The following is a 24,068-nucleotide window of genomic DNA, read 5'->3' on the forward strand; positions in this document are numbered from 1 at the left end:
TGGCTCACTAATGAGGTGAACTCCTAGTGTAGGGAGGTTGCAAGTTCAAACTCCACCACTGTGATTGGACCCATGTGGGTACTTAAGTCTTCGGCACCAGCTGCAGCAGTATGGGGTGGGAGGAGAAACCTGTTCTTAGGATAAGAATTACTACAAGAATTGCTCACGCAGAGCAGCTCAGAAAATTGGAAGATACTGTAGGTCATCTATTTCATTACTTGGGGACATGAACAATGCCTTTACCATAAAGAGAAAAAAGAATAAGCTACCAGAGTACAAGAGAAATTAGTGAATTGTTTTACACAGTAAGTAAAGTTTTAATTCTTCACTCAATAAAGTCTGTATCTGAAGTGTAATAAAAGATTTGTTCCTTGTTAACTAGATTAACCTTCTGTATATGGAATGTTTTAATGTATAGTAAGAGACCAGTGACTTTAGCTTTGATTTGAGGGCTGACAAATATTCTCTACTTGACAAAACTTTAGTCAGGTTCCTCTAAGACCTCTTCTTTACCAGGCCTGGACCTCGGTCCCCATCCTGTCCTTGCCAGGTCTGCACAGCCCAGTTTTAGCAAGAATCCTGATTAAGTCAGTTCAGAGAGAATCCTCTACCATTAACATCTGAGCAGCCTCCATATCTAGTCAAATTCCTCCCATACACACACACACACCCTTGATATCTGAGTACTCTGGCCTATCTTCAGCAAAAGTCCCCTGACCTAGATGTTTCCTCTTAGTAAATTTCCACCTACTGATCCCCTCAATATGCTTGTTGGCCATAAACCCCCAGCTGTTGAAGCCAATCTCTCTCTCTCCTACTGTGAAAGTCTTCACACCTTTTTCAACAGTCCTAAATAAAGTCTTCCTTACCATTTTAACAAGTATCAGAATATAGTTTTCTTTAACACGGTTCACCCTATAACAAAAACACAGAAAATTTGAGGGAGCAGCAAAAAAATGCCTATTCACAGAATTGAGATATATGAATAAAGGTAAGTAGTTTGGGACACAATGTCTATAATGAAATAAAATGATGTTGTGTTTTTTAAAAATATACCTTTATTGATTTCAGAGAGAGGAAAGGAGAGGGAGAGAGAGAGAAACATCAATGATGAGAGAGTCATTGATCGGCTGCCTCCTGCACACCCCCGACTGGGGATCAAGCTGCAACCCGGGCATGTGCCCTGACCAGGAATCGAACCCCGATCGACTAGATCCTAGGTCAATGCTCAACCGCTGAGCCACGCCAGGCCGGGCTAAAGTGATATTGTTTAATAATTTAGCTCAGCGAAAATGTTTAAATGGGAACTCCAATTTCACTGAATTTTCTAGAAATGACAGTTAAACCAGAAAAATCTTTTTTTTTTTTTTTTTGCTTCAACACTTAATAGAAAATTGTTCTTGGATGTATATGTTCACATTTGCCTTAGTAACTAAAGAGTGGTAAACATTTTTAAAAGACCTTTTGATGAAAAAATCTTACAGAGCCTTGGGTCACCATGCCAAACATCAAAGATCACTCCTCAGAATGATATATGTAGAAAATACTAAAAACTGAGCTCAGTGTGTGGACTGAAAGATACACCTCAAAAGTTGCTGTTAGGTGAATTTTCTGATAGTCAACTTACTTCTTATTGTTTCCCTCTTTCTTCTGAAAATTATGTGATCACAAAAATGCAATGTCCAATGGTTGGACTTGAATTAAATTTCAATTGTATTTGTCTTTAAAATATTGAAATACTGTACTAGAAGCAAAATCTATTCCAACTGTTTCCTATTTCTAAAATGCTAACAAATAGAAAATGTGTATCTTTTATTTTTGTAATATCTTAATATATGAATAAATAATTTCCTGATAAGGGTGAATTAATTATAAGACGAGCCACTATGTCTCTTCATTATGACAAGTCTCCTCATTCCAGTCATAAAAATGGTGAAAAATCAAGTGTTTTTTAGAGAGAAGCAAGAGAATGGACCTAGTGTGGCTGTGATGGTCAGGATATAATATTTTAAAAATATAGCAATGATAATAAAGTAGTTAACTGACTTAAAGCTAGATTGCCTGGGCTTGAAACCTACCTAAACCATTTTTTAGCTGTATGGTTGTGGGGAATTTCCTCTCTGAGCCTCAGTTTCCTCATCTGGAAAATAGGAGCAGTAATAGCAGTTATAGGTCGATTGTGAGGATTAAATGAATTAACACATTGAAAGCACTTAGAAGAGTGCCAGACATTCAGTTAAACTTCAGTAAAAGTTAACTACTTTATTATCATTGCTATATTTTTAAAACATTATATCCTGACCATCACAGTCACACTAGGCCCATGGTGACGTTCCCTTCCCCCTTCCCCCTTCCCCCTTCCCTTCCCTTCCCTTTCCTTCCCAGCCATCACCAGGTGAAGATCCTCACCTGCCCTCCATGGATGTGGATTATCTATGTGGGGACATTTATTCATATATTACAGATATAAATTATCATTAATAATAAAGGTAAATGAAAGAGAAAAATAACAAGTAATAACTTTAGACACCCCCCCATATATACACACACATACTCCTAATCCTCTCACCTGTCATGCAGGTCATGAACATGCAGAACAGGGTGTGTCACAGTGGGACTGGAGCATCATCTCTATTTATGTGACAATACATCATGGATTCTCTAAGGGAGTCTCACTTTCATACCCTGTGTATAACTTTCCACAAAAGCAACTTGTTAAATATTTAGCTAATATGCTGTACTTTAAAATTATGCACAATCTTCTTCTAAATAACAAAAATTAAAGAAGTTCTTTGACATACGAGGTCCTGATTTTTGGTTCTGAAGACTGGAGGGAGGATGTTAGTGTTTAAAGGCAAAAAATGGTATTCCCCAGGACATATTTAGTTTGGCTTCCAAGGTATTGACCAAGATTTAAAATGTGGGAGATTTCACATAAAAAACATCCATATTTCTGACTTTTCTCAAAAAGGCAAAACACTCCGGAAACCTAGCAACCCTCCAGGGGCATCCTGCATGAAGAGTGCCTGAGTGGAATCATGGCGAGCACATTCATGCCTATCCACCACTGTTGTGTCCCAGACACCAAGCCCTAGGGCAATTCCCACTCCTCACTGTACTTCCCTGGCTTTTGCTGATACCCAGCCAGCTTTACTCCTGTATGTTATTCAATGTTCCTAACTGACTGTGAGGGTATTTGAGCTTGGAACCCCTGGCATTTGACTGAGTCCTCTGCACCTCCCAGGCACTACACATCTTTAACTTGCTGTTTACATCAAGCCTCTGAGGTGCTTACATCAGAGTCGGGTCTGGAATCCCTCCCCTCCTCTAATCTGGTATGCCGGGGAACCTGAAACATCCTCACCAAGTAGCAGCTTGACCCCCACTCCCACCTCATTCTCAGGCCACGAATCCCAGTGTTGTGTGAGTCCTTCCCTGCTGATATTAGAGCCCTCCATGAAACCCAGCTGGTCAGGAACCAAGGACCCTACCTTCCCAGTCCTGGCTACTAGCACCTGCTCATCCAGGGACTCAGCTCTGCTACTGAACTCAAGGGATCCCTCTTCAGTTCTTTAGATGGTCACTGTTCAATATGGTAACCACATGTCCAATACAAAGCCACACATGGCAACTGAAATGTGGCTAATCCCAATTGAGATGTGCTATGAGTATAAAATCTGCATGGGGTTTCAAAAAATTAGTATGAAATAAAGCCTATAAACTATAACATTAATAACTTTTATATTAATTACTTGTTGAAATGATATTTTGGATATATTTGGTTAAACAAAATATATTACTAAAATTAATTTCACCTGTTTCCTTTTTTAATGAGGCTTCTAGAAAATGCAAAATTACATATGTGGCTCATATTTGAGTTCAATTGGATAGTGTTACTTGATGTGACAAAGATAACCACTGTCCAGAGTTCTGCAACTCCCTGTTCTCACTCCACTGGCCTATCCCTCAGGGACAAGTAAGGCGTGCAGTCAGTCCCACATGGGTTAAGGCCTGTCCCACTATCTGAGAGGCAGATCACTGTTCCATGTGGCATCTTTAGGTGGCTTTCTGTTGAAGGATTCTCCTTTTTCTACATGTTATTCTTCCCTTTCTAATTAAACTTGTAAAACCCCCATAGTTATGTGTGAATGAAAAAAGAGTATATACTCTGTGTGCACATGCACACTTGCATGGTAATGAGGAAATACAGTAGCACCTCAGTTTTCGAACGTCTCCGCTGATGAATATTTCAGTTTATGAGCACAGTGAACCCCCCCCCGAAGTGCTTCGGTATTTGAACATGCTTCGGAAGTCGAACACGCCACGCGGCTTCCGCTGAGGGCAAGATCCTGAGGCCTAGCTGTCGGCTATGAATCCCTCGCTTTTCGAACATTTCAGAACTTGAATGGGCTTCTGGAATGAATTACACTCGAAAACCGAGGTACCACTGTAATGTGAAACTGTGTTTTCCCCAGTGAAAAGGAGGTGAACTCTGCTAGCTTGGGGGTTGGGGATGCTTTCTCCTCTACAAAGGAATCCTCCAAGTGAAATGCTCTCTCCCAAACTCTATGACAAAGGATGCCAACCACAGGCAACCCTGCCATTAAGAGGCTATAGAAACAGATACAGAAGCAGGAAGTCCCTTGGAGGAACCTAGGTACCAGTTTTTAAAGGAAAACTAAATAGGTCGGGGGTAGGGAGGAGCAAGAAGTCTGGAGGCCTTCACACAGGGTTTGGGACAGTTCATTTAAACCAATTTGAATCAGGGAAAGTTTCACTGATCTGAAAACTGAAGGGGTTACTTGCCTAATGCAACAGGCTTTAGTAAATGAAATACTGCTGTCCAACTCAGCAGCCTGCCCTGCGCACGTGAATCACCAGGGCAGGGTTTCTTAGTGATAACTGTCTGCAAAGGAATTATGCAAAGGCCTTGCTACTCCAAGTGTGATCCCTGAACTAGCAACATCAGCAACACTTGGGAGCTTGTCATGCAAATTCTTGGGTCCTACCCCAGAACCAAGTTGAAAAGATCCCAGTTAAAATGCAATGAGATCCTCTTGTGATTCCTGTACACATTAGAGTTTGAGAAGTACCTGAAGTTTAACCTCCTGACTGTGTTCATTTGCTTAACAACAGATTTTTGTAAATAAAACAAATGCAGCCTTCCTTCTAAGTCAGTCCCTGGAATTTGTCCCATCAGGCTATAGGTAATAATACAAAATATTTTTCATGTAAATAAATCGGTGGTTCCAGGTAGTTCTTGGATGGGAGCCCTGTAGCAGGGTATAAAAAGCCAGATATTTCTCTTATGTTTCCAATTTAAGTATTCCCTGAGGCAAACAGCTTCAGCTTAAGGGAGACGAATAAATTTATGTAAAGTAGGTGAGCATCTACGTAATTTATCATACTACCTCCATGTTCTATGTACATCAAAATGGTGAGGGGGGGGCTGCCAAAATCAACTTTGTTTTGGAATGTCACACCCTGACACATGAAAAAGGGACTTTCACACCAAAACTGAGAAAAACAAATTAATCCACATACCTTTCATATTACTTAAAATGCTTCTACTGCCAAAAAAGTTCTGCTATATTAAAAAAAACATTATCCCTTAATTGTTTTTATATCCTTCCAAGAGGTTATGTTACCACTGTGATTATCTGATAAATCTCAACCCATTACTCCAACCACGGAGTGAAAGAAAACACACAATGGGAATATTGAGTATTTTGAAATAAGACATTAATTCTTCAGTGTAATTATTTGCAAAAAGGACTTTCAGGTTCAAATATAAAGTCTCCAACATGGCTTAATTCTCCAAAGTATCAAAATACAGCAAAAACCCAGGTAAATATATTTAGATTTATGGCATTCCAAACCAACCTCAGCACATAATACATAGTTATGAATTACATAACACATAATACCAACCAGTTGGTATTATTGTGTAGCAGCACACAATACCAACCATGTGAATTATCACAACAGACTTTTTTTCTTTTTCCCTTTAAATTCAGTATTTATTTACCACCTGCATCCAAGCTGCTCATATATTTGTATCCGAATGACTATAATGGATTGTTATTAGTGAAGGGGAGCAAAATATACCACCTCAAAATATGCCTCTCTGGCATAGTGATTATTTGGGGCTGATTAGTTTTGAGAGGCTGCACACACAGGAGAAGCTCTGAAAAGAGAGAAGTTACCCTTTTGTGAGAGAAATTAACATTTGCAATGAAAATCTCCATTGTAAGGGTGTCTCCCCATCTGTACCAGGGAGAGAAGAATGACTAAATCTCTAGAAACTCTTATCAATGGAGGAGGCAAGGACTTAGATTTGCACAACCTTACCTTCGTTTACTGTGCTTTTTCTAGTCACCTCCCATAACTGCCCCTCTGACCCCAGCATCTTCTTTTGTCTTTAGCTGGAGATGGTATTAAAGTGGTAGTTTGGGCCATTTTGGGGACTTAATCTTTCTGGGTCTCTCTCCCATGTATACAGGAGGTATCCATGTTACTAAACTTCTGTTTGTTTTTCTCCTGTGAATCTGTCTTTGATTACAGGGGATCTTAGCCAAGAACCTAGAAGGACAATGGGAAAATTATTTTTCCTCCCTTACACTAGTTAATCATGCCTAGGTATTTTGCTTCATGCCATTCGTAAAACATAATTCTTCACAAGGAAAATACACACCAAAAAAATACCCTGGCTAAATCCAAATTTCTAATTCAAAATGCATACCCTCTTCCAACGCATCTGAAACAGACGAACAAGAACACATTGCCAAGGTGAAGAATCTCTTTAAATTCATGACCTTTAAACTCACCTCCACCTTTCCTGCCTCCAGGCACCCATACTATATTTCCTCAGTTTCCTCAGTCTCCCACTCCCCTGGACAATTATTTCATACCTTATCCTCTCCCTTCCAACCTTCAAACCCGACCTCTGTCCTGAACTTAAGATTAATATACCCTACTGCCTCCTTGACATCTCCACTTGAAAGTCTGATAAGATCTCAAATTCGACATGGCCAAAACTAAACTCCTGATCTCTTCTTCCAAACCTGGCCTTCCCACAGTATTCCCCTTATCAGTTAACAACAACTCCATACTTCCACTTAATCAGATCCAAAGCTCTTAACTCTCAGATCCCTCATCCAATCCATCAGTAATTGATTCTACATTTCTGAATATATTCAGAACCTTTTTAAGTTCGTGAAAAAATAGAAACAAATTGTTTTTTGTGAGATTGTCACACTCCTTTTGTTTTTAGAAAATAGCATAAGGAGAGAAGAAAGAAACCTGCATCTTATTTCTATTTCTAAGCCACTTAATAATTGTGAAATATATTGCAAGTCACTCCATCTCTGGGTCTCCAGCTTCCTCATCTTTAAAACAGAGAGGCCTGACTGGAAAACCTCTACCTTTTGCAAATACAACAGTTCAAATATCCAATCATAAAATTATCTAAGCCCTTTTTTCCCCCAAGCATGGACTTCACACATTTAATTTCTACAGGAGAAATTCTGACTCTACGTGGCTTGACTTCATGCTTTTCTCACTACTAAATAGTCTTCATTTTCGTGACTGCATTCTGTGTTTGAATTTGTAGTCACTGTGACGCTGGCAGCAGCCTGCTCACCACGTCCTTGTCAGGCCCGGTTAGCTGCCACTGGCTCTAAGCTGGGGAGCAGCACTTACCATCGCCTTCTTCTCTTCCTGGAAGTGTACATCCACAAACATTTTGCCAGCAACATAAGGGAGAGCACTTTCGATAAAGTTTACGCATTTGTCCCACTGAGGCAACAAAGTTGTCGTCCCCTGGATTACCTGTGAGAGATAATTGATCCAGATTTAGTTTCACTTGCATAAAACCTATGGCTGAAAAAAACTCAACAACCTGAAGAAAACAGTCTATGAAACAATGCACACCCCAACCCATATACATGTATCTAACAGCAGAGCCAAAGGTGAAATCAGATGAAGAAAAAAATTCTGCTTGTCTCCAGTTATATTTAAAACTAAATGAAAATATTTTGACAGTGGAAAATGTCTTTCTCCTTTCTTTCCAATTTTCCCCATTAAACAAAGGATTTAGACAACCGTATGGCTTTTCTGCAGTTTACAGGGATGTGGGGGGATGCTGTCCAAATGTCCAGATAATATTTAATATATGAGAACTAAAGTTCCACCAAGAAAGGTCTAGAATCAATAGGTGATCAAAGTTCCTGCCCACCGAGGGTTTCCTTGCTATAGGTAGTACACTCACAAGGCAGACCAGGAGAACATGGCCCACCATGAACAACCCAGGAAGCATATTTACATTGTGTGATAGCAAAGACCACACTGGTAACCAAGCAAAAAGCAGATGCAAATGTTTTTCCCACCTGTCCCAATTAAATCTCTGTAAGAATACATTTACAAAGTAAGGAAGTTCCAAAACAGGACTTGCAAGGCTCAAAGGTTTACTCTTGGGAATGAAAGCAAGTAAATAAATATTATTTAGTTGCACTCAGAGGCTGGGAGTTCGGAGCACTGAAAATGCAAAGGGAAGGCAGGCAGTGAGGAAGGGAGGCCCTGAGACTGGTGGCTGGAGGCATTCCCTAACAATGTTAGACCCAGGTTGCTGGCAGAGGGCGAGTGGGATTAACAGTTAAGTTCATCTATTCTTCCTCCACTCTCTGGTGACACAACCCCTCTCAGAGGTAAGGAATGAGTCTATTTTTAAAACCTCTAGAGAAAGAGAGTCTACAACCTTCTTTGACAGTTCAATATTATATTTAGCACTTTACACTCAAGAAACATCCCTTCATACCTAACCTCAGAATTTTCACACTATTTCTTACACCTCTCTCTCTCTGATTCTCTTCACAGTGGAGGTGGAAAGCAGCTGGGTACCATCTTTTATATGATCCATAGGAGTTAAATATATATATATTTCGTATCTATATGAAATCTACTTGTTTTGTAGCTTAATCCTTTGATATGACCTCAATATGTATAGTTGTTTTATGCTGTTCTATATAAAGCTCAATATTCTAGTGACTTGAAAAGGCCAAAATGTATTCAAAATAACTGTTACTCCTCAAGAGTAATGACCCATTAAGAATTTCTGTACTTACCAGTTTCTGTAGTAATGAAAACATTTGTTAAATGAAATCATGGCTTAACTTCAAATTTAGAGAAAAATAAATTTTTTTTTTTTTAATCACTAAATTCTTAAAATGTTAATTTTGTAAAAAGCCACAAAATCCTTAAGTGCTCTAGTGGTGGGAGAATTATTCAGACAAAAGCCTCTGAAAGAAAGACAAGAGTTAAGACCTATGTAAAATGAGAATAAGAGGGGGGGACAAGCAAAGATTAAAGAGCCAGATGAGGGAGGGGGCAGTAAGAGTGTTTCAGACAGTTGAATAAGGTCTCGGAGGAGTCTAGATTTAGGCCTCTTGGGCCTAGCAGAGTGAGGGTAGATTCGAAGACTGAAGATCAAGGGAAAGTTAAAGACAAATGTCCATCCCTAAATTAAAGATGAAATTTTATTATCTAATACATATAGCATGTACATTTTGAATATCCAGAATACTGAAATGAAATAGTTGCAATTACATCACTAAGAAATATTAAAACTATAATTACAGTGACCCAGTTAAAAACAGCGGGGGTCCTGGCTGATGTGGCTCAGTTGGTTGGGCTCCATTCCATGCAATGAAAGGTTGTTGGTTCGATTCCCTGCCAGGGCACATGCCTGGATTGTGGGCTCGATCCCCGGTGGGGGGCGTGCAGGAAGCAGCTGATCAATGACTCTCATCATTGATGTTTTTCTCTCTCTCTCTCTTCCTTTTTCTTGAAAAATCAATAAAAACATTTTTTTAAAACACTGGGGGGGGGGGATGGGAATAAGCTGATAAAAGGTGGAGAGTGAAAACAATGTGATGGTCCCCAAGTTTTGTCCTAAATATGTTTACATAGCTTCAGCAAAGTAGGGCGTGACTGTACTACTATGTGTAAGGTTTACCTCAATAAAAATAAATAAAGCAAAAAAAAAAAAAGTAGAGCTTGTCCTGTAAAACTCCTTCTGTCCAATCCCTAAAGATGCTTTTTGTTGGATTAGTTAATATGAACTACTCCTGCATGTAAAGTTATCCAGTGATGTAACACTACAATCTTTTTAAAACTTACCCTTGAGAATTCCAGCCACCTATACTGAAAGCGCCTGCTAAGGTTTGGAATTCTGGAATAAACCATCCTCCACACCAAATAGTTGGCAATGGTCCTGTTAACAGAGAGAGATGCACATTTATTATATTTAGGTTGATATCTGATGCTCTGCAGAACACCTTGGGAAAAATTGTTGGCAAAGCTCCTTGGAGGAACCTCTTGCTTATAAAAAACTGCAGAACTTTTACTTGAAAAATGACATAAGATGATACAATGTCAATAAGCTCAACCAAAATTGGATTGCTTTTCACCACCTACTACAGATAGATGAAATGAATATTCCATCTCCAGGCCTCATTATGAACATTTTGCTTTCCCTCTCAGGGCATGGAGTCCACTGTTGCCCAGCCTTTCGTGTCTAGAAATTGTCCACACCCACACCTTCAAATTATTAGGCGACTTGATAAAATGCAGATGAATTCTTATCTTTGGAAACAAACAGAAACATATTGGCTAATACCAATTATCTAGATTTACACCCCGGTTCTATACTTACTAGATATGTCAGGTTGGGCAAGTCACTTAACCTTGCTGATTTTATCATTCCTTGTCATACAATGGGGATAACCCCTACCTTACAGGTTATTGTGAGGTTAATATAAGAAAATATTTGACCGATTGTAAATTCCAGATTTTTGTTGTTGTTCACTTCCAAACATATAAACAACCCCATATGCTCATGTAATACTCATAATACATATTTTAAAATTCCATTACACTTTGTCAAGTGTTGCCTTTTTCTATAAGCAAAAGATGCCTTGACCTCAGAAGTGTGTGTGATCTGAGTTAATTTCTAACTCAACAGTGGTGATGAATTTTTAATGACCCATCTCCTCCCAGCTGTGCCATTATCACAGTGACTAATAACACACATTCCTGAGACAGCTCTTGAGTCAGCCAGCCATGTGAGAGCAGCGTGACATGATGATAGTAACTGGCCCATCAAGAACAACCCACCCTTGTACTAGACTTATCAGGGTGATCACTTTGTAAGTTATATAAATGTCTAATCACTGTGTTGTACATCTAAAACTAATACAATATTATATGTCAACTACAACTGAAATATTAATTTTTTTTTTTTTAAAAAAGAACACTCTCATTTGCATGGCACTCTAACCCAGTGGATATGCACTCCTAGCAATAAGATATTTTTCAGCATTGGCCCTGTCCGGCGTGGCTCAGTGCCAATGAACTGCAGACAAGCTAATAATGTAGAAATAGCTTATGAGCTAGAGGGGATGGTGAGCAGGATCATCACTCTCAGAGCAAAAAGGCCAGCTATAGTGGGGGGACACAGGCAGCAATCAGGGTCCAGTGTAGAGAATGTCAACGGGGCAGAGACTGACCCTAACACAAGGTCTGTATGGTCTTCAAACTTAAAATACTACTTGCTAGGTGTGAGAGCTATGCTGGGTCCATAGGTGCAGATAGAAGGTCCTAGGCCAGCAGATATCCTACATGATTTCAAGATACTCCCTTAAGGGTGCAGATTAACTGGGGACATTGGTGGATGGGGCTGGATGGTGGGAGAAAAGGCATGATGATAGGAGCATACTGGGGATTTAGAAGCATGGGCCTTTCCAGCTCCCTTGAAATCATACTGTCGGCATTATCTAGAACCCCCATAGCACCACTATCGGGATATGTTATTGTACCCATTTCACATACAAGGAAACTTGAAGCCTAGAACCATTAAGTAACTTCTCATGATTATAGAGTCAGTGGGTCTCCAACTTAGTAAAATCACCTGGGGAGTCTTAAAGGTCCAGATGTTTAGGCCCCTCCACACCAATTACATCCAAATCTCTAGGGTGGAACTCAGCATAAATACTGCTTTCTATTCCCCCCAGCTAAGCCCAATGTGCAGCCAAGTTGGAGAATCAGTGTAATAAGCGATGGAGGCTCGACAAGACTGAGGTGTGTCTAACTCTAGTCTGTGTGCTTTCCCCATGCTACACACTGATGCATGAATGCCAGTAATTCAGCAAAAATTTCCTGACCAATCACGGAGACCCCAAAATACTCTGACAAAGGCACTTAGCAGAAATCTGTAGGTACAAAGAAAGAACAGTGTGCCTTCATGCACAAGGCATTACTAAGATGCTAGCATTACAAGATCCCTGAAAGCCGGGAGATGGAACGCGGGGAAACTCACACAGTGAGACCAATGGCGCTGATGAGCTGCTCCAGTGTGTGATAAATACACTGACAGAACGTAGGGGGGCACACAGCTTTAGAGTGCTAATATTACCACGCCAGGAGCAGATCTGATCATAATGACTGAATTACTGCTACCTAATACTCAGATAACACCAAAAAAAAAAAACACAAAAAACAACAAAAATCAGACTCAGCAACAGTCCTTGAAAGTAGCAAATAATAACTTTGTTTTTGCCAAAAAAGCATTTCGGCAGTATGGTAATTTCCCCAAATGACAAGAAATAAAGTAGAGGAAAGCAAAGCATCTCAGAAGAGAACCCAGCACAAAGAGAGCAACATGAAATCATTTCTCAAAGCCTCTAACTAGAAAGATGGTTTTTGTTTGTTTAAGATGTTTCTATTGATTTCAGAGAGAGGAAGGGAGAGAGAGAGAGAGAGAGAGAAACATCAGTGATGAGAGTCACTGATCAGCTGCCTCCTGTGCCCCCCACTGGGGATCGAGCCTGAAACCTGGGCATGTGCCCTGACCGGGAATCGAACGGTGACCTCCAGGTTTGTGGGTCGATGCTCAATCACTGGGCCACACCAGCCAGGCTAGAAAGATGTTTTTTTAAGAAGCTTTTGCTGCCCTTTGTTCTCAATTAGTGGCAGCTAACATTTGTATTGCATTTCAAAGATCATAAAATACCTTTTTTGATCCTCATCACGATGCTGTGGGATGGTTATTATTATTATCTCCATTTTCAGATAAAAAAACAAAGGTCAGAGGTCAAAGGACTTCCAAGGATGTGTCAAATCCAAGACTAACATTTGGGTCTTCAGATTCCAGAGCTTGCATTTGCTCCTCTCCGTCACACTCCCTGAGGTGAACCAAACAGTTTCTTCTCAAAGGTTCTCAAAACCAAAAAAATCTTCCTAAACCCTAGAGGTTGCCCAGAGGTATGCCTAAGGCTATGGTTCCCAAATTGTGTCCCCAGACCAGCAACTTCAGCATTACCCGAGAACTTGTTACAAAATTCCTGGGCCTCAACCCAGGCCTACTGCATTAGAAACTGTGGGGTGGGGCCCAGCAGTCTGTGTTAACAATCCCTCCAGGGGATTCTGATGCTTGTCAGGTTTGTGAACCACTGGCCTAGGAAAACTCCATCTCCTCATCTTTCTGCACACACAGCTTAACTGGGACTTTCTAAATCCCAGATCAGTGCTTCTTACACTTTAATGTGTGTAAGAATCCCCTGGGGAGCTTCCTAAATTGCACATTCTGATGCAGTGGGTCTAGGGCAGAGCCTGAGGTTCTGCATTACTAACAAGCTCTCAGGCGAGGCCTATACTGCTCTCTATGGGCCATACTTTGAACAGCGAGGCCCTAGATCACCATCAGGATTGCTGAACCCTGTAAGAAGTCCACACATAACAGCACATTTTCCAGGTAAGCCTCTACAACACCTGCCCAACAAGAGTCATATCACTTTACTGTACACTGTGCCTGCTTTACATGAAAATAAAACCGAAGACAGAAAAGATCACAGAGGCTTGGCAAAATCTCCAAGGGTTTGCTTTAGGCCAGCCTGGTCAGGCCCTGATAGAAAGAAGATCCCCGGTCAAATCTCTCCGACCCCATCTTTCCTCAGCCTCCCCCTCCCATTTTTGCTCCTCAGGCCAAATTATATGGTTTCTAAGACAGCCTCAAGTCAGGAGTGGGTGTAAGAGCTGAGGGGGGCAGAAAGGAATGGAAGTCTGCAGTACCCCTCACCCAGTAATGTCCTGGACAACTGGCTTACCAAGAAAAAAAAAACCAAAACAATTTGTAGTATTTGCCAATTTCCATGTTGTAAATATTCCCATTCGAGTTAATTTCAAACTATTCATGTGAGCTACTCTACATGGAATTAGAAAGACATGCACATAACTTGAAGGACCCAGCACATCACTGCATCCTCACACTCCCTTTCCACCTTGAATGCGAACTCCACTTCCCCATAGGCAGTCTCTAGCTCAAACCCTCAAATGGCCCTGTCGTGCCCACCTACTCCCTTGACCCTCAAGGGCCAACACAATCTCTGGCACCACCTCTGGGGGATCTCACTACTCTAGTTTTGTACCATGCACCACCTGCCAGTCAGTGCCACTGTCCCCAAAGCCACTCAGTCAGAAAGAAAGGCCTAATCCCACCAGGCTGGCAGGACGTCCGCATGATATAAGGGGGAAAGCAGCAGTCAAGAAATGGGCAGCTAGTACCAACCCAAGATGGTTTTGTAATCCTGAAAATTACAGGAGAGTTGTCTATCTCCAAAACTAACAGGGAAGTGTCTGAAAAGTGTCTTTTCCATACAGGGACACAGAAATGAGGGTGACCCAGTTTAGAGTCTCAGCTCTGCCTCCTCTCAGAGGTATGTCCTGGGGCAAGTCACTTAACCTCAGCTTCTTCATTTGTAAAATGGAACAACATGTAGTTATTTTAAGGATCAAAGGTAACTGTTAGCCATAATGGTGGTAAACATCATCATGACCCATGTGCAATTTTCACTGACAGATTCTCTGAAAGAGGCACAGCAGAGACACCCAGCTTGAAAAGGATTGGCTGACTGTTTCTTCAAAGGTGCCTCCAGGTGAGAGGGGAGAGGATGCTAGAAACAATAAGTGGAATGGAGCCTTTCCTCTGCACATCCTGAGCCCAAACCAGCCCCTCAAGCCTCCCCAGCTCTCTGGACTCCTGCTTCAAAGGCAACACGCTAGTCCCATCACCCAACATAGGCAACATCCCTTTTCCATGTTCCTCTACTTGGAAAACTCCTCCTTATCCTTTGGGGTTCTGCTTATATGTCACCTCCTGGATAGTAGTGACTGGGGCATCTGGCTAACGTCTAGAAATTTTTATGAAGTATCTACTATGAGAAGTACTGTGCTAGGCCTTGAAGTTACAAAAGCAATTACAGCAGGTCCATGAATAACACTGTTTTGTTAGAACCTTGATGGGATGCTGTAGCAACTCAACTCTTATTTACACCAATTAGCCTATGGTAAAACTGGTTTCATTATACATCATTTCACTTAAAATCGCAGAACCTATGAACAACATTAAGTGAAGACTTACTATATAGGAATGCTCACCATCAGGTGCTCACTATGTCAATGGTGGCGGGGGGGGGGGGGATGAAGCAAAAAAGAAAAGGTCATTTCAAGAAAATTAGATAATTTATGTGATATTTTGCTGCTTGGCACACAGCGTAACTATACTTCCCAGCTTCTTCTGCAGTTAAATGGGTTAAGTGTCCGTGTTCTGGCCAATGGAATAGGGGTAGAAGTGATACACACCACTTCTATGCCTTACCACAAAAACCTCCTGTGCAATCCTCCACTCCCTCTCTTTCCCCATCTATCAGCTGACTGGAAAGGATTCCAAATATCCAGAGGAGGGCAGAGCCACAAGGAGGAGGAGCCTGGGTTCCTGAGTCACTACTTGGAGGAAAGCCACCTTACAGGGACACCCACCTTGGACTGTTCCATGAGCCAAGAGCACAATTTTTATTGTACAAGCCAATAAGAGTTTAGAGGTGCTTATTACAGTGACTGGTATGACCTTACTAATATGGTAACTATGGGGACCCAAGGGGACACTTCCTTGACTGCTCTTGTAATACAACACAAGTGAGGATCAAACATGATTAGCAGCACAGAAAACTTACTGTAATATGCAAATAAAGTATTATTAATTTTTTCAAGAAATAAAGTGTCTTGAAATCTCATAAGAATATACAGAATACAAGTTGTTTTTGATGACTTGGCTGTTGAGGAGTAAACTATTTGAAAGAGATTTTTTTTGTCATTAAAAGTGAAGTTTCATAATGTCTACAGGTCATTTTATGTCATCTATATATTATCTGCAGGAAAGTTTTCTATCTATATATTCTTCCACTGTTGTTTACTACGTTTCCATAAAGTTATCATTTTGACAAGAACCAGGTTAAAATCTCCCTCTACTCATGGTCTTTCTTGGTCCTTTTTGTTATGACAGGTCCTACAGTTCTAAAGTATAATCATTACCATAGAGATGATTATTCTAATACAGTAAAACAAGGCCTAATCTATCACTTTGTTGTAAGTTAGGCTTTTTTGGAAATAAAATTAACATAATTTCTTAAAGTACCTACTAATTTACAACCAACTCATTAGGTCTGAAGAATACATATATAGCACGGCAAACTCCACCTTTCAATGGAAATTACCACCAAAATTTAAAATGTGCCCAGTAGCCCGGCCGGGCGTGGCTCAGTGGTTGAGCGTTGACCTAGGATACAGGCAATCAGGGTTCAATTCCCGGTCGGGGCACATGCCCGGGTTGCGGGCTCGATCCCCAGTTAGGGGCGTGCAGGAGGCAGCCAATCCATGACTCTCTCATCACTGATGTTTCTATCTCTCTCCCTCTCCCTTCCTCTCTCTGAAATCAATAAAGCCGATAGTATTTCAGAGCTAGGAAATACATATGAATAAGTCTTCTAATGTACTGAGTCCCCTTCAAAAAAAGTAAGCAGAAGGCTCTCTTGGGCTACTTGTTAAAATACAGATTCCTAGGCCTCACACCAGATCTACTTTATGGGCCTCTATGGAGGAGGGGCCTTGGAATCTGTATTTTTACCACAGGCTGCTGGCATTACTGGCCCATGGAGCACAGTTTGAATAGCAAGGCTCTACCCCACCCAAACATAATCTACCTCTAGATTCAATTTTCACTTAACAGAATCACTGCTTACCTCTGGTAGAATTTTAAGTGAATGTATTGTTTTTTTCTCCCTTCTCTGTACCTTTACTGTTCTTGCATGGTTTCCTCAATGAACACATATTGCTTTTTCCATAAGAAGGTATCATCTTAAAAAGAATAGCAGCTCTTCAAAGGTGTCTAAGTGCTTCCTGGGACTTTTGCAGGGGCCTTTTTTTAAAACATAACTCCTGGCAACATAGTCTTGTCTAAGTCCAAATAAGAAAATATGATTTTTAATCATGGCCTGGCAATTTACCTTTGTCTTTGTAAACTACTTGACCTTTCTGTGCTTCATTTTCTGCAGTCAAATCTGAATGGTTTCACGAAGACGTAAAATTCTCTTTCCTTGGCATTTTTCAGATTTCCTTGTTTTGTAATACTAAAGTAGCACAGCAACAAATCCTAAAACATTCTTTATAATAAGAAAAACCTGGAGGTTCCTGAAGTTGTTTCATCAGTGCAATTTTTCTATAGCTCTCAGAGTGATCTTACATCTTCTCAACACAGGTACTTGGGTTTATTGCCACAAAGTGACTTATTGGTTAAAAAGAAACCAGGTAAAAAAAAGCAGCAATAGACCAAGAATAAACTGGGGGGAAAAGATGTTCATATAAAAGTCTCAGAAAACATCATTATTTGACTAATTCGCAAAAGTAACAAACAATTCAGGTTTTCAGAGAGAAAATATGGAGAAAGACCAGAAATAAGGAGCAAAAACACTGTATGTGCTGTCATTGCAGCAAGTAAATTACACCAGATAATGGTTTTGGCCAATTTTTCACAAAGGGCACTATGATTTCCCCCAAGACCCTTTTGATGTAGCTTTCATTAAAAATAATTTTCAAAGGACTTGAGGGGGAAGGCATGATAATTTAAAAGGAAAGAGAAAAGTCACAGTAAAATACACAAGAAAGCTCTTACTTCCTCCTCTCAGAGCCTAATATCCTAAACAGATCCTTAAAGTACTGCGGGACACGGACCACTACGTTCTCTGAGGGGCCGATGTCCTTCAGGTCGGGGTAGAGTCTGGTGTCAATGACCTTCTTGATGTAGCCCAGCCAGTCAAACTGAAGAGAAAGAGAAAAATCAGAGTGAAAGTAACTCTTGCCAGGCAACAAGCAAGGCAAATATAGTCGGTTGAACATAATCTATTGCTTGTGATTTCAAACCAAATAATTAAGCATGCAATTGCTCAAATCTAGAAAATAAATGCCTGATCACTGCCATCTAGACCTACTGCTTGCATCATAAATGGAACACATGTTCTGCACCGTCTGCACATGGACAACGTGTACACTAACCTGGTAATACCCACACACACTCTGCTGGTCCCTCCGTCACTCTCTGTCCCTCCCTCAACTCTCCCCTCCTTCATTCTCTCTCTCCCCCTCCCGTACTCTCCCCTCCATTCTATGCTCTCCTTCTCTCCCCTCCTTCTCTCCTGCACTGTCCTCCCTTTCCCCACTGTACTCTCCCTGGCTTCAATACTCATTCACTGTCATGTCCACACAGACACAGATGCCCCAGAATATTACTGGTCTACCCTCTGGCATAGCGTTTCCTGCACCGGGGAAACAAGCAGCAACAAAAAATAACACGTCCCCTCTTCAGAGCATCACTGTCTTGGTGTTTAATTGGCCCCTCCCATGCCTGCCTCCACTATTGAAATGGAAAACCAGCTACTCACTGGCCCAGCCTTCCCTGCAGATAGGGATAGCCACATGCCCCAATTCTACTCAATAAGAAATAAAAGGAAGACATCTGCGAATATTCTAGAAAGGCTTTGGGCCCTAGCTGGTTTGGCTCAGTGGTTAGAGCGTCGGCTCATGGACTAAAGGGTCCCAGGTTCGATTCCAGCCCAGGGCACGTAGCTCGGTTGCAGACTTGATCCCCGAGGGTGCATGTGGAAGGCAACCAATTGATGTCTCTCTCCCACATCAATGTTTCTTTCTCTCTCTCTCTCTCTCTCTCTCTCTCTCTCTCCCCTTTCCACTCTCTCTGAAAAGCAATGGGAGAAAAAGCCTCGAGCGAGGATTTTAAAAAAAAAAGAAGAAGAAGAAGGGCTTTGGTTTTTCCTGGTAAAAGCATTAGACATGACCACCACTGTCCCTTCTGCCTTCTCCCTGCCCAGATGGTAGATGTGATATTTGGACCTAGGGTAGCCACCTTACAAGCTTGAGTCAACAAACATGAAGTCAAAAAGCCAATACAATGAAGAGAGTGGAGCAGAAAGAACCAACTTGAGCCTTTGACAACATTGTTGAACAGCTAAACCAACACCAATAGCCACCTATGTCTGAACTTCTGTCATGTAACAAAATGGACTGCAAGTGTTTAAGCCATCTTGGAAAGGTTTTCTGTCCTCTAGAGCAGAAAGCATCCTGATGCACAGACAAGGGAGAGTATATGTGATAATGGTCAAAGATAATGACAACCAGAAAGATAGTAGGTTTTACAAGGCAAAAATTTACACACAGATGAAATACCATCACTTGCAAAATAACCAGTTAAAATAAATTTCCCTGGCTTGTTTTCACCAACCTGGGGAATCATAGCACTCAGTTGGGAAATGTTCATTTTGTTGTACATGGCCTCACTGGTTCGGTTTTCATGTGGAATCATTATCTGTTGGAAGGAGACTTTGGTTATTTTTCCAAAGAAACCATTTCTTACTTCATGACACCTTCTACATGTGCCCAAACATCTGCAGAGTATTGTAAGATTTTTCAAGATTTTGGTGTGGTGCTGAACTTGAAAGAGGAAAAAAGACATCACTTTAGGCAAGCTTAAGAAAATAAAAAGAAACTCCCTGTCCTGTTCAGTGTGAAACCTTGTCTTCAGTACAAAAATAACTACCCAGAATCCCTTCCTTGCTTATAATATGGACGGACAAAAATCTATTATTGGCCCAGTTTTGACAGCCAAACTGAGGTTAGTCAACTGAGACAAATATCCCACCTTCACCTATGGAGTCCAGATAATGAGCTCAGTGTTTCATGAACCACAAACCATCCTTCATCCATAGGGCCACATTTTCATTGAAGAACACTAGACTATCTGGTCACCACTGCCCCCTGCTATCATTCTGTCAACAGCTCATTCCCTCACTTCCCTTTTTCCCTCGGTTTCCCTGGCCTTGAGATTCCCCTGGCCCCACTGCTGGGGGTATGGGTTCAGTCACCATCCAGACACACATTTCCAAGCCTGCATCTCCAGCCCTGATTCTTCACACTCCTCCCATTCCCAATATGCATGCCCTTGGCTATTTGCCAATACCAAAACAAACTGAAGCTTCTAGCCTCTGCCATGTTTAATCTAATTTAAGAAGAGCAGCAATGATCATCTTCCTCATGAGTCATCTTAATCACTTTCATGGACAGGCAGTAGCTCCCTATACTCACCCCTGAATCACATCATCTGATTCCCTTGCGTTAAACTTGCCACCTAACACCTCCCACAGGACTTTCCTACCCTTGCGCCCCCATCCATGATCACCACACCCAGGGCTTGAACTATGATTCAAGACTTTGCTTAGATTCATTTCCTCTCTCAAGCCTTTCCATTAAATTCCACTTGGCTCTGATCACAAGTGCCAGTCCATCAATAAGATCTCCCCTGGTGCCCGGCCGGGTGTGGCTCAGCGGTTGAGCGTCTTCCTGGGATCCAGGCGATGGGGTTCGATTCCCGGTCAGGACACATGCTCGGGTTGCGGGCTCGATCAATGACTCTCTCATCATTGATGTTTCTATCTCTCTCTCCCTTTCCTTTCCTCTCTCTGAGATCAATAAAGATATATTAAAAAAAAAAAAAAAGATTTAAAAAAAAAATCTCCCCTGGTGCACACATCTCTCTCGCTGGGATTGCTCAAATGCACACTTCCATGGCTGTGTTTACAATGAGTTATCTGTGCTCGACGAGGCTGTCCTGCCTCCCCAGGGAAGCTTTAGAAGTTTCCCTAGGACTATTTGTCCCACTAACTTTGAATGTCCCCAGTGACCTGGGCTGTAAGAAATGGAGGTGAGCATTATTATCATGCCAAAAATTCATGTACCACAGATTTTTCAAGGCAAAGACACAGAGGGCTGGATGGCAGACAGCTGCCCCCTTTTTCTAAATGCTTCAGTGCCCTTAGCTTCTCCCTCCTCACCCTGCACAGGAGAAGCTTCATGTATCTTACAAACATTGTCCTGGCTTTGTCTGAATCACTGTCTCAGAGACTGTCCACTCCTCCCTCTACTCAGGCTCACAGGCCCAGGTTGGAGCCCTCTGGCCTCGAAGCTGTTTTCAGCTCTCTGCCAGCTACCTCCCTCCACTCCGTGGATTTGTCACTTCATTTAGCCTCTTGACAATTCCCAGTCTTGCCTCAGCCCAGCTGTTTTTAGTTCCCTTTTTGGTCTAAATCCCTGGCTCAGGGCAAGGCCTTCCCCGATGTATCAAAGCTTCAGTCCAAATTAGAGCTCTGGGTCTACTATTTGCCTGGGAAGGGAATCCAGACAGCCTTTAGATGAGGCCTAGAGGTACAGTCTTTGACTCCAGAACATCTGTAGTGGCCCTCGCATAGTCTTCAAAGGTGACGTGCAGGAATGAACTTTTTGTGCTGCAAGCAGGAATTTGGAGAGAGGTACACATAGACATTACTGCTGCTGAGAGAAAGACTAATTCTTCCTCACCCTTATCCATTATCCCAACTCCACACCTCAACACCCCACCATCACTTCACCAAACACAAAACCAAGCAACACTTGAAGTCCCATGAACTTTAGGAATTTTACCAACTTGTTATAAAAGACTACCAACCCATATACAAGTGTTTCTTGACAAAAGCTTTTTTTTCCACTACAAGGTATCCCAACAAGCAGATCTCACTATATTTGTTCTCTCTGGGTATAGGGATTTTACATTTTGGTTCTTCTAGAAGAAAAGTTATTCTATGAACAAAGTTAACCATTTAGGATTTCTCACTCTCCCTTAAGTTTGTTCTTATATCTTTTTGTCTCCACCATTAGCCTGAAAGAATTTAAGGTGACTTACATAGAACACAGTATATGACACAATGATATTCATTAAAGCATAGCAAGAAAAGAATGAAAAAATAGGGCTGGGTACAAAGTAGTACCAGAAAGGCAGCGAAAAATGCTCACCCTATATACTTCTACACAAATTTGTGTATCCAGTATGGCAGAACAGACTTCTCTAAGTCCCTATCTTATGTCAGACTGACCCTGAGTGGCAATGGCGTGAAGAGTAGATTAGATTAAAAATCACCTTCCACTCAAACCAAATCAGTAAGGATTCATTAAATAACTATTTTTCTATTGGAGACATAGAGTAGTTTCTCTTGGAAAATATAGTCAGAGAGTCTTTGGCCATAGCTGAGCAGCGTATGTACACTGAATGGGCTTCAACCAGAGAGGGAGAAGGAATGAAGAGCTCTTCTTTCTGTCACAGTTCTTCTTCCTGTTACTTTCCAGAGGGGATGCTATTAGTTATACCTTGGACCCAAAGGGCAATGTCGCAGAATGCTATTTTATATACATTTTTTCATTCAGGACATACTGCCTTTAAAATAAAGAAAATTAAAAAAAATAGATTTTAGATTAAGTCTTACCTCAGCTATCTTAATTTCTAATCTAAGCACCGACTTCATGTCATGCTCCGCTCGGGAGCTATTAGCTCCCAAAAGTACGGCAGTATCCACCATGAACTTGTAAAGGGCATCCCGATACTGTAAAAGATGAAGAAGCAAGTGACCATGACAACGGTCTGTCAGAAAATATGTTTCAGAGACATACAGAGCAGAAGCAGCAGGTGGAAATAAATGCCCTTCATTTTCACTTGTACTCAAAGTATGGTACAGGCATTATGCAATACCACCCACCCACCTACCACTTTGGGAGAAAGAAGAGTGATAGCTACTTGGATACTGTTTCCATGAGAGACAGAGATGTCCAGCCACCAAGAATCAAGAGAATTAGTTTTGTAGCAACCAACAATATCATGGATACATGAAACATCTCCAAATGAGCCCAGAATAGAAAGTTAAAGGTCAGGCTTCTCTTTCCAGGCAAGAGAGGCTTTAATAAAATAATGGGCTAGAGCTGTTGCTAAAAGCAGGAGGCATGATACATAAAGACTAGTATGAACAGTGATTTATTCTCTTCCAGCTCCATTTAGCCACCTTCACACTAAAAAATAAAAGACCAGCAACTATGTCTTTTCAGTTTTGTATAGTTTTTACAGAGTTCTCCTCACCACCTCAGGGAAAAAAGAAGGGAGAGATGAGAGAAATGATGAAGCAAAACTGAGCAAAGAGCAAATACAGAATTTCCTCCCTGCATGTTCATAAACCCATTTTCATGATACTTATATATCACTGGAGGGGAGAACCTTATTTTGTGGGAATTGAGGAATCTCACTGGGGTCACTTCTTTCAGATATACTTATAAGTTGTCAATATACTAGGTATTAAATAATCTTACAGTTATGTTATTGGAATAAGACTTCCTGACATACATCTTGAATCTGTAAGCTATTCTTACTGTGTTTATGATGTTGGGACCTATATACAGTGCTTGGCATATAGCAGGCCCTTCATAAATATTTGTTGAATCAGTAAGCAAGCTCTGCAAATAAACTTAATTAGAAGCAGTGTTTTGCAATTCCCAGTTCGATTAAAAAACCATTTAATCAATCAATAAATGTGCAAGATGTCTTGCTAGGCATTCTTGTGCATATGGGTGGAGTACAGATGAAAAATTAAATAATGTTTAAGTCTGATTTCCCAGTGTGTGATCTGGTTCTCAGTGTGTGAGGAAGATAAACATGTAATTACTAACTGTAACATTAGAGAGACCAAAATAAGTTCCTTAATAAAGATGCTAAGTGCTTGGAAACCCAAGAGCTGGAGAATTCCAGCCTGGAGAAATCAGGA

General features: G+C 41.1%; 1 protein-coding gene across 1 annotated transcript in view; it reads right to left on the bottom strand.

Moving 5' to 3' along the window:
• The window catches only part of PHEX (phosphate regulating endopeptidase X-linked), a 172,222-nt gene that overhangs the window by 100,278 nt on the left and 47,876 nt on the right, over window positions 1–24,068 (bottom strand). The window contains exons 7-11 of the mRNA XM_087829324.1: window positions 22,746–22,862; window positions 19,679–19,762; window positions 18,059–18,204; window positions 10,177–10,270; window positions 7,702–7,830 (exon numbers count right to left, since the gene is read on the bottom strand). Of these exons, the coding sequence (XP_087685450.1) occupies window positions 7,702–7,830; window positions 10,177–10,270; window positions 18,059–18,204; window positions 19,679–19,762; window positions 22,746–22,862 (570 nt within the window). The remainder of the gene's footprint in view (window positions 1–7,701; window positions 7,831–10,176; window positions 10,271–18,058; window positions 18,205–19,678; window positions 19,763–22,745; window positions 22,863–24,068) is intronic.

This window comes from Miniopterus natalensis, chromosome X (genome assembly GCF_054644295.1).
Source record: "Miniopterus natalensis isolate mMinNat1 chromosome X, mMinNat1.hap1, whole genome shotgun sequence".
In the NCBI taxonomy this organism is placed as follows: Eukaryota; Metazoa; Chordata; class Mammalia; order Chiroptera; family Miniopteridae; genus Miniopterus; species Miniopterus natalensis.